A 14766-nucleotide genomic window follows, 5' to 3' on the forward strand; every position below is an offset into this window, starting at 1 on the left:
TATATCTAATATATTAACTATAATTACGAATACTTTTAAACTACAATAAAAATGTAAGATGATATGACAAATATGAACTTATTGATATAAAAATAATAATTAAAAAGAATCATAATTAAAAGTGATTTTATGAATTTATTTAAAAAGTATCCTGACGGGTACTGTCATACAATCTATTATCTATTATAATATATAAAAACTAAAGTACCTGAAAATTGATAATGCCGTATTAGATTTTTTATTTTATTGAATATTGTTATAATTATAGGAATGAAATAATTATTGTTATAAATATAGTTGTTTCAATGTTCAAATAAATAGGAATATATTTTATGTATTTAATACAAAAAATTACACCTTTTAAATTGATTACAAAATCAAACACCATTATTATAAAATTAAATAATATTTATTGATTACTATTATTATTATTATTATTATTAATGCATATCATCAAAACAATTCTTAGGAGTTAAAAATGAAATAAATTTCATTTACGTGTTTTTATCATCCTAAAGTTATATAAGTGGATTTATATATAATTTTTAAAATTATGTTTAAAATATGTCAATAATTCATGAAGTTAAAGGCTAATGGCACAAACATACACGGGTAAATGACTATTTAATTATCATAGCTATTAAAACTCATGTTTTTAACTTTTCAACATAAAATCAATTTTTCGTTGCTCAATGCAATTAATCTATTATTAATATATAAAAGTAATAGTACTTGGAAATTCCATTAAAAGCCTTTTGATAAATGAACTGAAACTCAGACTCTAATTTTTTTGTTGATTATTTATTTTTCCTAATTCATTATTTTTTGGCTTCAAATTCAAATCTACACGTTAAATGGTTAAACCCTAAAATTTATTTAATCATTGAATGGATACGTTTTCTATGCGTTTGAAAAAATCAATTCCTCCACAACCCAAAAAAATAAAGAAAATTGAAAGGATCATCCTTCTTTTATGTGAGAGGTGCACACATATGCTTGAATGGATCATCCTTCTTTTATGTGAGAGGTGCACACATATGCTTGAATGGACCATTTTTCAAATATATGATCTTTAAACACGTATCTCTTTCTTTTAATTAGTTGGTATTGGAAGTTACAATAATTGTTTCCCAATAATACTTCATTGTACATAATATATTTAATTACTTGAATATTATCATCATTACGTTTTTTTTCACTTTAACTTAACATTATACCAAATATATTTATACCATAATTATTAATTACATAATATTACCCATTAAACTTCTCAAACCAACCGTCAGCTGTTCAAAATTCCAACAAATTAGAACATAAAATAATAATGTTCAAAATTTAATATCTTTCTTTCTTAATTTTAGTAATTATTATTAGTTATTATTATTAATTATTGAGCTAATTTATTTACTAAAAAAATAAACTAACTTTCAATGGTAACCTACACACGATTTTATTTTTGTATGTATTTGTTTAAACATTAAAATATATCAAATCATAACTTATTATTTCTTAAATGGAAAGACATACTTAAAGTAAATTATTTCTTTCTCATTAATTATTATCCAATTTAATTAGGACATATAAACTTTACCGCGCATCAACAGTAAATTCCATCTTATTAAATAAAATGTAAAAAAATAATATACAATAATTATATCCATATATTTTATTTATTTGTGATACTCTTTTTAAAATATATCTAATATATTAAATATAATTACGAATACTTTTAAACTACAATAAAAATGTAAGATGATATGACAAATATGAACTTATTGATATAATAATAATAATTAAAAAGAATCATAATTAAAAGTGATTTTATGAATTTATTTAAAAAGTATCCTTACGGGTACTGTCATACAATCTATTATCTATTATAATATATAAAAACTAAAGTACCTGAAAATTGATAATGTCGTATTAGATTTTTTATTTTATTGAATATTGTTATAATTATAGGAATGAAATAATTATTGTTACAAATAGGGGTGGGAATAGGCTAGGCTAGGCTAGGCTTTATAATGCCTGAGCCTGGCCTACGATAAACTTACAAGGCCTGAGCCTGGCCTATGGCCTACTATAGGCTCATTTTTTCAGCCTGGTCTGGCCTTTTTAAAAGCCTGGCCTGACCTGAAAGCCTATTTAAAAGCCTTTTTCTTATTAATGTTGTCAATTAATTCATATTACTTAAGAAGCCTTATAGGTCGCATATATATGAACATTTAGACCGACCTATTTAACATTTTTTTCTAATATATATGCATATATAGACCAATCTATTTAACACTTTTCTAATATATATATGCATATATAGGCCAACCTATTTAGACTAATTTTAATATATATGAAAATATAGGCCGGCGTACAAGGCTTTATAGGCTTTTTTACTAGCATAGGCCTGGCCTATTTTATTAAATAGGCTTTTAAAAAAGCCCAAGCCTGGCCTTTTTATCAAATATGCCTGGCCTGGCCTGGCCTTAAGTAGGCTAGGCTATAGGCCCTTATAGGCCGGCCTGGCCTATTCCCACCCCTAGTTATAAATATAGTTGTTCCAATGTTCAAATAAATAGGAATATATTTTATGTATTTAATACAAAAAATTACACCTTTTAAATTGATTACAAAATCAATCACCATTATTATAAAATTAATTAATATTTATTGATTATTATTATTATTAATGTATATCATCAAAACAATTCTTAGGAGTTAAAAATGAAATAAATTTCATTTACGTGTTTTTTATCACCATAAAGTTATATAAGTGGATTTATATATATTTTTAAAATTATGTTTAAAATATGTCAATAATTCATGAAGTTAAAGGCTAATGGCACAGACATACACGGGTAAATGACTATTTAATTATCATAGCTATTAAAACTCATGTTTTTAACTTTTCAACATAAAATCAATTTTTCGTTGCTCAATGCAATTAATCTATTATTAATATATAAAAGTAATAGTACTTGGAAATTCCATTAAAAGCCTTTTGATAAATGAACTGAAACTCAGACTCTAATTTTTTGTTGATTATTTATTTTTCCTAATTCATTATTTTTTGGCTTCAAATTCAAATCTACACGTTAAATGGTTAAACCCTAAAATTTATTTCATCATTGAATGGATACGTTTTCTATGCGTTTGAAAAAATCAATTCCTCCACAACCCAAAAAAATAAAGAAAATTGAAAGGATCATCCTTCTTTTATGTGAGAGGTGCACACATATGCTTGAATGGATCATGGATCATCCTTCTTTTATGTGAGAGGTGCACACATATGCTTGAATGGACCATTTTTCAAATATATGATCTTTAAACACGTATCTCTTTCTTTTAATTAGTTGGTATTGGAAGTTACAATAATTGTTTCCCAATAATACTTCATTGTACATAATATATTTAATTACTTGAATATTATCATCATTACGTTTTTTTTCACTTTAACTTAACATTATACCAAATATATTATACCATAATTATTAATTACATAATATTACCCATTAAACTTCTCAAACCAACCGTCAGCTCTTCAAAATTCCAACAAATTAGAGCATAAAATAATAATGTTCAAAATTTAATCTCTTTCTTTCTTAATTTTAGTAATTATTATTAGTTATTATTATTAATTATTGAGCTAATTTATTTATTAAAAAAATAAATTAGCTTTCAATGGTAACCTACACGATTTTGATATATCAAATCATAACTTATTATTTTTAAATGGAAAGACATACTTAAAGTAAATTATTTCTTTCTCATTAATTATTATCCAATTTAATTAGGACATATAAACTTTACCGCGCATCAATAGTAAATTCCATCTTATTAAATAAAATGTAAAAAAATAATATACAATAATTACTTGTGCCCTTTCAATTTTCTATATATCACAACCAACAATGGCACACCAGTATTCACTTTCTCTTTTACAGGTTTGAAGTTTCTTCTCCATTTTTGTTTTCTATTCATTTGTACGATTTGGTATTTTCCAAGTGAAATCTGTTTTATTCTTGCAGCTATTTAAGCATTCCCATGGCTCGCCCTACCGATTCTGTGAAGGACATCGAAGGATTTGTGGAAGATTGCAGTTAGTTGTAAGCATATATGGTCTGTAACAAGTTCTTCAAACAAAGAACGTTTTAGTTGATTCGAAGGTGGTATTTTGCTCCCAAATTCTATTGTTTTTGTCTTACACACTGTGTTCTGCCTTATTTCTAACAAATATTATTTCTGTTTTTTTAAGCATGATATGATTCAAGCGATTGTACCTACTTATTTGGTTTTCAAATTCAAGTCCGAACTATCAGCTGGATGTTCTTATATCATGCAGAATTTCAAAGTTTCGAAAAATGACTTCTCTTTTAAGTCGACGAATCATTCTTACAAATTGGTTTTATGTGGATCAACTTCTGTTAAGAAATCAGACCTTCCTGACATTCCTGCTTATTACTTTAACCTTCTTGGATGGGATGCCATAGTTGAAGGAAGGTTTCAGTCTAATGTTTTGGTTGGTAAGTTAATTGTATTCTTTGTGATAGATTTCTAAATTTTATGTAATATTATTTATTCCCTGAACATGTTTTGTTTTTTAGATATCCTTGGAGGTATTATTGAGATTTCTCAATCTCAAATAAATGGTGACAATCTCAAAAAAATGGTGACAACAACAAGAACAGAGTTGTTTTTACCATTGTTGTTTTTGTATGCATGTACTGCCGACTCAGGCTCCACCATTCTTGATGATCAGGTAGGAAGAGCTTTTGTTGCGGCAAACTATAAGGCTTCCTTCTATAAGGAAGCCTTGTATGTGAGAGGTGCACACATATGCTTGAATGGATCATCCTTCTTTTATGTAAGAGGTGCACACATATGCTTGAATGGATCATCCTTTTTTCATGTGAGAGGTGCACTTGATCCTTCTTTTATGTGAGAGGTGCACACATATGCTTGAATGGATCATTTTTCAAATATATGGTCTTTAAAGACGTATCTCTTTCTTTTAATTAGTTGGTATTGGAAGTTACAATAATTGTTTCCCAATAATCCTTCATTGTACATAATATATTTAATTACTGGAATATTATCATCATTACGTTTTTTTCACTTTAACTTAACATTATACCAAATATATTTATACCATAATTATTAAATACATAATATTAACCATTAAACTTCTCAAACCAACCGTCAGCTCTTCAAAATTCCAACAAATTAGAACATAAAATAATAATGTTCAAAATTTAGTCTCTTTCTTTGTTAATTTTAGTAATTATTATTAGTTATTATTATTAATTATTGAGCTAATTTATTTATTAAAAAAATAAATTAGCTTTCAATGGTAACCTACACACGATTTTATTTTTGTATGTATTTGTTTAAACATTAAAATATATCAAATCATAACTTATTATTTTTTAAATGGAAAGACATACTTAAAGCAAATTATTTCTTTCTCATTAATTATTATCCAATTTAATTAGTACATATAAACTTTACCGCGCATCAATAGTAAATTCCATCTTATTAAATAAAATGTAAAAAAGTAATATACAATAATTATATCCATATATTTTATTTATTTGTGATACTCTTTAAAATATATCTAATATATTAACTATAATTACGAATACTTTTAAACTACAATAAAAATGTAAGATGATATGACAAATATGAACTTATTGATATAAAAATAATAATTAAAAAGAATCATAATTAAAAGTGATTTTATGAATTTATTTAAAAAGTATCCTGACGGGTACTGTCATACAATCTATTATCTAATATAATATATAAAAACTAAAGTTCCATGAAAATTGATAATGCCGTATTAGATTTATTATTTTATTGAATATTGTTATAATTATATGAATGAAATAATTATTGTTATAAATATAGTTGTTCCAATATTCAAATAAATAGGAATATATTTTATGTATTTAATACAAAAAATTACACCTTTTAAATTGATTACAAAATCAATCACCATTATTATAAAATTAAATAATATTTATTGATTATTATTATTATTAATGTATATCATCAAAACAATTCTTAGGAGTTAAAAATGAAATAAATTTCATTTACGTGTTTTTTATCATCCTAAAGTTATATAAGTGGATTTATATATATTTTTAAAATTATGCTTAAAATATGTCAATAATTCATGAAGTTAAAGGCTAATGGCACAGACATACACGGGTAAATGACTATTTAATTATCATAGCTACTAAAACTCATGTTTTTAACTTTTCAACATAAAATCAATTTTCGTTGCTCAATGCAATTAATCTATTATTAATATATAAAAGTAATAGTACTTGGAAATTCCAGTAAAAGCCTTCTGATAAATGAACTGAAACTCAGACTCTAATTTTTTTGTTGATTATTTATTTTTCCTAATTCATTATTTTTTGGCTTCAAATTCAAATCTACACGTTAAATGGTTAAACCCTAAAATTTATTTCATCATTGAATGGATACGTTTTCTATGCGTTTGAAAAAATCAATTCATCCACTACACAAAAAAATAAATTACTTGTGCCCTTTCAATTTTCTATATATCACAACCAACAATGGCACACCAGTATTCACTTTCTCTTTTACAGGTTTGAAGTTTCTTCTCCATTTTTGTTTTCTATTAATTTGTACGATTTGGTATTTTCCAAGTGAATTTTGTTTTCTTCTTGCAGTTATTTAAGCATTCCCATGGCTCGCCCTACCGATTCTGTGAAGGACATCGAAGGATTTGTGGAAGATTGCAGTTAGTTGTAAGCATATATGGTCTGTAACAAGTTCTTCCAACAAAGAACGTTTTAGTTGATTCGAAGGTGGTATTTTCTTCCCAAATTCTATTGTTTTTGTCTTACACACTGTGTTCTGCCTTATTTCTAACAAATATTATTTCTGTTTTTCTAAGCATGATATGATTCAAGCGATTGTACCTACTTATTTGGTTTTCAAATTCAAGTCCGAACTATCAGCTGGAAGTTCTTATATCATGCAGAATTTCAAAGTTTCGAAAAATGACTTCTCTTTTAAGTTGACGAATCATTCTTACAAATTGGTTTTATGTGGATCAACTTCTGTTAAGAAATCAGACCTTCCTGACATTCCTGCTTATTACCTTAACCTTCTTGGATGGGATGCCATAGTTGAAGGAAGGTTTCAGTCTAATGTTTTGGTTGGTAAGTTAATTGTATTCTCTGTGATAGATTTCTGAATTTTATGTAATATTATTTATTCCCTGAACATGTTTTATTTTTTAGATATCCTTGGAGGTATTATTGAGATTTCTCAATCTCAAATAAATGGTGACAATCTCAAATAAATGGTGACAACAATAAGAACAGAGTTGTTTTTACCATTGTTGTTTTTGTATGCATGTACTGCCGACTCAGGCTCCACCATTCTTGATGATCAGGTAGGAAGATCTTTTATTGCGGCAAACTGTAAGGCTTCCTTCTATAAGGAAGCCTTGTATGTGAGAGGTGCACACATATGCTTGAATGGATCATCCTTCTTTTATGTGAGAGGTGCACACATATGTTTGAATGGATCATCCTTCTTTCATGTGAGAGGTGCACACATATGCTTGAATGGATCATCCTTCTTTTATGTGAGAGGTGCACACATATGCTTGAATGGATCATTTTTCAAATATATGGTCTTTAAAGACGTATCTCTTTCTTTTAATTAGTTGGTATTGGAAGTTACAATAATTGTTTCCCAATAATACTTCATTGTACATAATATATTTAATTACTGGAATATTATCATCATTACGTTTTTTTCACTTTAACTTAACATTATACCAAATATATTTATACCATAATTATTAAATACATAATATTAACCATTAAACTTCTCAAACCAACCGTCAGCTCTTCAAAATTCCAACAAATTAGAACATAAAATAATAATGTTCAAAATTTAGTCTCTTTCTTTGTTAATTTTAGTAATTATTATTAGTTATTATTATTAATTATTGAGCTAATTTATTTATTAAAAAAATAAATTAGCTTTCAATGGTAACCTACACACGATTTTATTTTTGTATGTATTTGTTTAAACATTAAAATATATCAAATCATAACTTATTATTTTTTAAATGGAAAGACATACTTAAAGTAAATTATTTCTTTCTCATTAATTATTATCCAATTTAATTAGTACATATAAACTTTACCGCGCATCAATAGTAAATTCCATCTTATTAAATAAAATGTAAAAAAATAATATACAATAATTATATCCATATATTTTATTTATTTGTGATACTCTTTAAAATATATCTAATATATTAACTATAATTACGAATACTTTTAAACTACAATAAAAATGTAAGATGATATGACAAATATGAACTTATTGATATAAAAATAATAATTAAAAAGAATCATAATTAAAAGTGATTTTATGAATTTATTTAAAAAGTATCCTGACGGGTACTGTCATACAATCTATTATCTAATATAGTATATAAAAACTAAAGTACCTGAAAATTGATAATGCCGTATTAGATTTTTTATTTTATTGAATATTGTTATAATTATATGAATGAAATAATTATTGTTATAAATATAGTTGTTCCAATGTTCAAATAAATAGGAATATATTTTATGTATTTAATACAAAAAATTACACCTTTTAAATTGATTACAAAATCAATCACCATTATTATAAAATTAAATAATATTTATTGATTATTATTATTATTATTAATGTATATCATCAAAACAATTCTTAGGAGTTAAAAATGAAATAAATTTCATTTACGTGATTTTTATCATCCTAAAGTTATATAAGTGGATTTATATATATTTTTAAAATTATGTTTAAAATATGTCAATAATTCATGAAGTTAAAGGCTAATGGCACAGACATACACGGGTAAATGACTATTTAATTATCATAGCTATTAAAACTCATGTTTTTAACTTTTCAACATAAAATCAATTTTTCGTTGCTCAATGCAATTAATCTATTATTAATATAAAAAAGTAATTGTACTTGGAAATTCCAGTAAAAGCCTTCTGATAAATGAACTGAAACTCAGACTCTAATTTTTTTGTTGATTATTTATTTTTCCTAATTCATTATTTTTTGGCTTCAAATTCAAATCTACACGTTAAATGGTTAAACCCTAAAATTTATTTCATCATTGAATGGATACGTTTTCTATGCGTTGGAAAAAATCAATTCCTCCACTACCTAAAAAAATAAATTACTTGTGCCCTTTCAATTTTCTATATATCACAACCAACAATGGCACACCAGTATTCACTTTCTCTTTTACAGGTTTGAAGTTTCTTCTCCATTTTTGTTTTCTATTAATTTGTACGATTTGGTATTTTCCAAGTGAAATTTGTTTTCTTCTTGCAGTTATTTAAGCATTCCCATGGCTCGCCCTACCGATTCTGTGAAGGACATCGAAGGATTTGTGGAAGATTGCAGTTAGTTGTAAGCATATATGGTCTGTAACAAGTTCTTCCAACAAAGAACGTTTTAGTTGATTCGAAGGTGGTATTTTATTCCCAAATTCTATTGTTTTTGTCTTACACACTGTGTTCTGCCTTATTTCTAACAAATATTATTTCTGTTTTTTTAAGCATGATATGATTCATGCTATTGTACCTACTTATTTGGTTTTCAAATTCAAGTCCGAACTATCAGCTGGAAGTTCTTATATCATGCAGAATTTCAAAGTTTCGAAAAATGACTTCTCTTTTAAGTCGACGAATCATTCTTACAAATTGGTTTTATGTGGATCAACTTCTGTTAAGAAATCAGACCTTCCTGACCTTCCTGCTTATTACCTTAACCTTCTTGGATGGGATGCCATAGTTGAAGGAAGGTTTCAGTCTAATGTTTTGGTTGGTAAGTTAATTGTATTCTTTGTGATAGATTTCTGAATTTTATGTAATATTATTTATTCCCTGAACATGTTTTGTTTTTTAGATATCCTTGGAGGTATTATTGAGATTTCTCAATCTCAAATAAATGGTGACAATCTCAAATAAATGGTGACAACAACAAGAACAGAGTTGTTTTTACCATTGTTGTTTTTGTATGCATGTACTGCCGACTCAGGCTCCACCATTCTTGATGATCAGGTAGGAAGAGCTTTTGTTGCGGCAAACTGTAAGGCTTCCTTCTATAAGGAATCCTTGTATGTGAGAGGTGCACACATATGCTTGAATGGATCATCCTTCTTTTATGTGAGAGGTGCACACATATGCTTGAATGGATCATCCTTCTTTCATGTGAGAGGTGCACACATATGCTTGAATGGATCATCCTTCTTTTATGTGAGAGGTGCACACATATGCTTGAATGGATCATTTTTCAAATATATGGTCTTTAAAGACGTATCTCTTTCTTTTAATTAGTTGGTATTGGAAGTTACAATAATTGTTTCCCAATAATACTTCATTGTACATAATATATTTAATTACTGGAATATTATCATCATTACGTTTTTTTCACTTTAACTTAACATTATACCAAATATATTTATACCATAATTATTAAATACATAATATCAACCATTAAACTTCTCAAACCAACCGTCGGCTCTTCAAAATTCCAACAAATTAGAACATAAAATAATAATGTTCAAAATTTAGTCTCTTTCTTTGTTAATTTTAGTAATTATTATTAGTTATTATTATTAATTATTGAGCTAATTTATTTATTAAAAAAATAAATTAGCTTTCAATGGTAACCTACACACGATTTTATTTTTGTATGTATTTGTTTAAACATTAAAATATATCAAATCATAACTTATTATTTTTTAAATGGAAAGACATACTTAAAGTAAATTATTTCTTTCTCATTAATTATTATCCAATTTAATTAGTACATATAAACTTTACCGCGCATCAATAGTAAATTCCATCTTATTAAATAAAATGTAAAAAAATAATATACAATAATTATATCCATATATTTTATTTATTTGTGATACTCTTTAAAATATATCTAATATATTAACTATAATTACGAATACTTTTAAACTACAATAAAAATGTAAGATGATATGACAAATATGAACTTATTGATATAAAAATAATAATTAAAAAGAATCATAATTAAAAGTGATTTTATGAATTTATTTAAAAAGTATCCTGACGGGTACTGTCATACAATCTATTATCTAATATAGTATATAAAAACTAAAGTACCTGAAAATTGATAATGCCGTATTAGATTTTTTATTTTATTGAATATTGTTATAATTATATGAATGAAATAATTATTGTTATAAATATAGTTGTTCCAATGTTCAAATAAATAGGAATATATTTTATGTATTTAATACAAAAAATTACACCTTTTAAATTGATTACAAAATCAATCACCATTATTATAAAATTAAATAATATTTATTGATTATTATTATTATTATTAATGTATATCATCAAAACAATTCTTAGGAGTTAAAAATGAAATAAATTTCATTTACGTGATTTTTATCATCCTAAAGTTATATAAGTGGATTTATATATATTTTTAAAATTATGTTTAAAATATGTCAATAATTCATGAAGTTAAAGGCTAATGGCACATACATACACGGGTAAATGACTATTTAATTATCATAGCTATTAAAACTCATGTTTTTAACTTTTCAACATAAAATCAATTTTTCGTTGCTCAATGCAATTAATCTATTATTAATATATAAAAGTAATTGTACTTGGAAATTCCAGTAAAAGCCTTCTGATAAATGAACTGAAACTCAGACTCTAATTTTTTTGTTGATTATTTATTTTTCCTAATTCATTATTTTTTGGCTTCAAATTCAAATCTACACGTTAAATGGTTAAACCCTAAAATTTATTTCATCATTGAATGGATACGTTTTCTATGCGTTTGAAAAAATCAATTCCTCCACTACCTAAAAAAATAAATTACTTGTGCCCTTTCAATTTTCTATATATCACAACCAACAATGGCACACCAGTATTCACTTTCTCTTTTACAGGTTTGAAGTTTCTTCTCCATTTTTGTTTTCTATTAATTTGTACGATTTGGTATTTTCCAAGTGAAATTTGTTTTCTTCTTGCAGTTATTTAAGCATTCCCATGGCTCGCCCTACCGATTCTATGAAGGACATCGAAGGATTTGTGGAAGATTGCAGTTAGTTGTAAGCATATATGGTCTGTAACAAGTTCTTCCAACAAAGAACGTTTTAGTTGATTCGAAGGTGGTATTTTATTCCCAAATTCTATTGTTTTTGTCTTACACACTGTGTTCTGCCTTATTTCTAACAAATATTATTTCTGTTTTTTTAAGCATGATATGATTCAAGCGATTGTACCTACTTATTTGGTTTTCAAATTCAAGTCCGAACTATCAGCTGGAAGTTCTTATATCATGCAGAATTTCAAAGTTTCGAAAAATGACTTCTCTTTTAAGTCGACGAATCATTCTTACAAATTGGTTTTATGTGGATCAACTTCTGTTAAGAAATCAGACCTTCCTGACCTTCCTGCTTATTACCTTAACCTTCTTGGATGGGATGCCATAGTTGAAGGAAGGTTTCAGTCTAATGTTTTGGTTGGTAAGTTAATTGTATTCTTTGTGATAGATTTCTGAATTTTATGTAATATTATTTATTCCCTGAACATGTTTTGTTTTTTAGATATCCTTGGAGGTATTATTGAGATTTCTCAATCTCAAATAAATGGTGACAATCTCAAATAAATGGCGACAACAACAAGAACAGAGTTGTTTTTACCATTGTTGTTTTTGTATGCATGTACTGCCGACTCAGGCTCCACCATTCTTGATGATCAGGTAGGAAGAGCTTTTGTTGCGGCAAACTGTAAGGCTTCCTTCTATAAGGAAGCCTTGTATGTGAGAGGTGCACACATATGCTTGAATGGATCATCCTTTTTTATGTGAAAGGTGCACACATATGCTTGAATGTATCATCCTTCTTTCATGTGAGAGGTGCACACATATGCTTGAATGGATCATCCTTCTTTTATGTGAGAGGTGCACACATATGCTTGAATGGATCATTTTTCAAATATATGGTCTTTAAACACTTATCTCTTTCTTTTAATTAGTTGGTATTGGAAGTTACAATAATTGTTTCCCAATAATCCTTCATTGTACAAAATATATTTAATTACTGGAATATTATCATCATTACGTTTTTTTCACTTTAACTTAACATTATACCAAATATATTTATACCATAATTATTAAATACATAATATTAACCATTAAACTTCTCAAACCAACCGTCAGCTCTTCAAAATTCCAACAAATTAGAACATAAAATAATAATGTTCAAAATTTAATCTCTTTCTTTGTTAATTTTAGTAATTATTATTAGTTATTATTATTAATTACTGAGCTAATTTATTTATTAAAAAAATAAATTAGCTTTCAATGGTAACCTACACACGATTTTATTTTTGTATGTATTTGTTTAAACATTAAAATATATGAAATCATAACTTATTATTTTTTAAATGGAATGACATACTTAAAGTAAATTATTTCTTTCTCATTAATTATTATCCAATTTAATTAGTACATATAAACTTTACCGCGCATCAATAGTAAATTCCATCTTATTAAATAAAATGTAAAAAAATAATATACAATAATTATATCCATATATTTTATTTATTTGTGATACTCTTAAAATATATCTAATATATTAACTATAATTATGAGTACTTTTAAACTACAATAAAAATGTAAGATGATATGACAAATATGAACTTATTTATATAAAAATAATAATTAAAAAGAATCATAATTAAAAGTGATTTGATGAATTTATTTAAAAGTATCCTGACGGGTACTGTCATACAATCTATTATCTATTTAGATTTTTTATTTTATTGAATATTGTTATAATTATATGAATGAAATAATTATTGTTATAAATATAGTTGTTCCAATGTTCAAACAAATAGGAATATATTTTATGTATTTAATACAAAAAATTACACCTTTTAAATTGATTACAAAATCAATCACCATTATTATAAAATTAAATAATATTTATTGATTATTATTATTATTATTAATGTATATCATCAAAACAATTCATAGGAGTTAAAAATGAAATAAATTTCATTTACGTGTTTTTTATCATCCTAAAGTTACATAAGTGGATTTATATATATTTTTTAAAATTATGTTTAAAATATGTCAATAATTCATGAAGTTAAAGGCTAATGGCACAGACATACACGGGTAAATGACTATTTAATTATCATAGCTATTAAAACTCATGTTTTTAACTTTTCAACATAAAATCAATTTTTCGTTGCTCAATGCAATTAGTCTATTATTAATATATAAAAGTAATAGTACTTGGAAATTCCAGTAAAAGCCTTCTGATAAGTGAACTGAAACTCAGACTCTAATTTTTTGTTGATTATTTATTTTTCATAATTCATTATTTTTTGGCTTCAAATTCAAATCTACACGTTAAATGGTTAAACCCTAAAATTTATTTCATCATTGAATGGATACGTTTTCTATGCGTTTGAAAAAATCAATCCCTCCACTACCCAAAAAAAATAAATTACTTGTGCCCTTTCAATTTTCTATGCGTTTCAATTTTCTATGCGTTTAAAAAAATAAATTACTTGTGCCCCTTCAAACCTGTAAAAGAGAAAGTGAATACTGGTGTGCCATTGTTGGTTGTGATATATAGAAAATTGAAAGGGCACAAGTAATTTATTTTTTTGGGTAGTGGAGGAATTGATTTTTTCAAACGCATAG

The 14766-nt window shown here is 25.8% G+C and overlaps 2 protein-coding genes across 2 annotated transcripts; both read left to right on the forward strand.

Annotated features, from left to right (window-relative positions):
- Positions 1–3951: 3951 nt before the first annotated feature.
- Positions 3952–5094, forward strand: LOC131646707 (uncharacterized). Its single transcript, XM_058916677.1, has 3 exons — positions 3952–4160; positions 4250–4517; positions 4599–5094. Exons 2-3 carry the CDS (start codon positions 4256–4258, stop codon positions 4934–4936), a joined length of 600 nt encoding a protein of 199 aa, XP_058772660.1. The 5' UTR covers positions 3952–4160; positions 4250–4255; the 3' UTR covers positions 4937–5094.
- A 6844-nt stretch (positions 5095–11938) lies between these two features.
- On the forward strand, positions 11939–13148 carry LOC131646708 (uncharacterized). Its single transcript, XM_058916678.1, has 2 exons — positions 11939–12574; positions 12656–13148. Exons 1-2 carry the CDS (start codon positions 12313–12315, stop codon positions 12715–12717), a joined length of 324 nt encoding a protein of 107 aa, XP_058772661.1. The 5' UTR covers positions 11939–12312; the 3' UTR covers positions 12718–13148.
- The last annotated feature ends 1618 nt before the right edge of the window (positions 13149–14766 follow it).

This window comes from Vicia villosa, linkage group LG2, assembly GCF_029867415.1.
Source record: "Vicia villosa cultivar HV-30 ecotype Madison, WI linkage group LG2, Vvil1.0, whole genome shotgun sequence".
In the NCBI taxonomy this organism is placed as follows: domain Eukaryota; kingdom Viridiplantae; phylum Streptophyta; class Magnoliopsida; order Fabales; family Fabaceae; genus Vicia; species Vicia villosa.

What these genes read in the sequence shown, in the direction of transcription:
- LOC131646707 (XM_058916677.1), top strand. Translation starts at nt 4,256, where the DNA reads ATGATTCAAGCGATTGTACCTACTTATTTGGTTTTCAAATTCAAGTCC. An exon ending in TCAGTCTAATGTTTTGGTTG is followed by an intron (nt 4,518 to 4,598) that starts GTAAGTTAATTG and finishes TTTGTTTTTTAG; the next exon opens with ATATCCTTGGAGGTATTATT.
- LOC131646708 (XM_058916678.1), top strand. Translation starts at nt 12,313, where the DNA reads ATGATTCAAGCGATTGTACCTACTTATTTGGTTTTCAAATTCAAGTCC. An exon ending in TCAGTCTAATGTTTTGGTTG is followed by an intron (nt 12,575 to 12,655) that starts GTAAGTTAATTG and finishes TTTGTTTTTTAG; the next exon opens with ATATCCTTGGAGGTATTATT.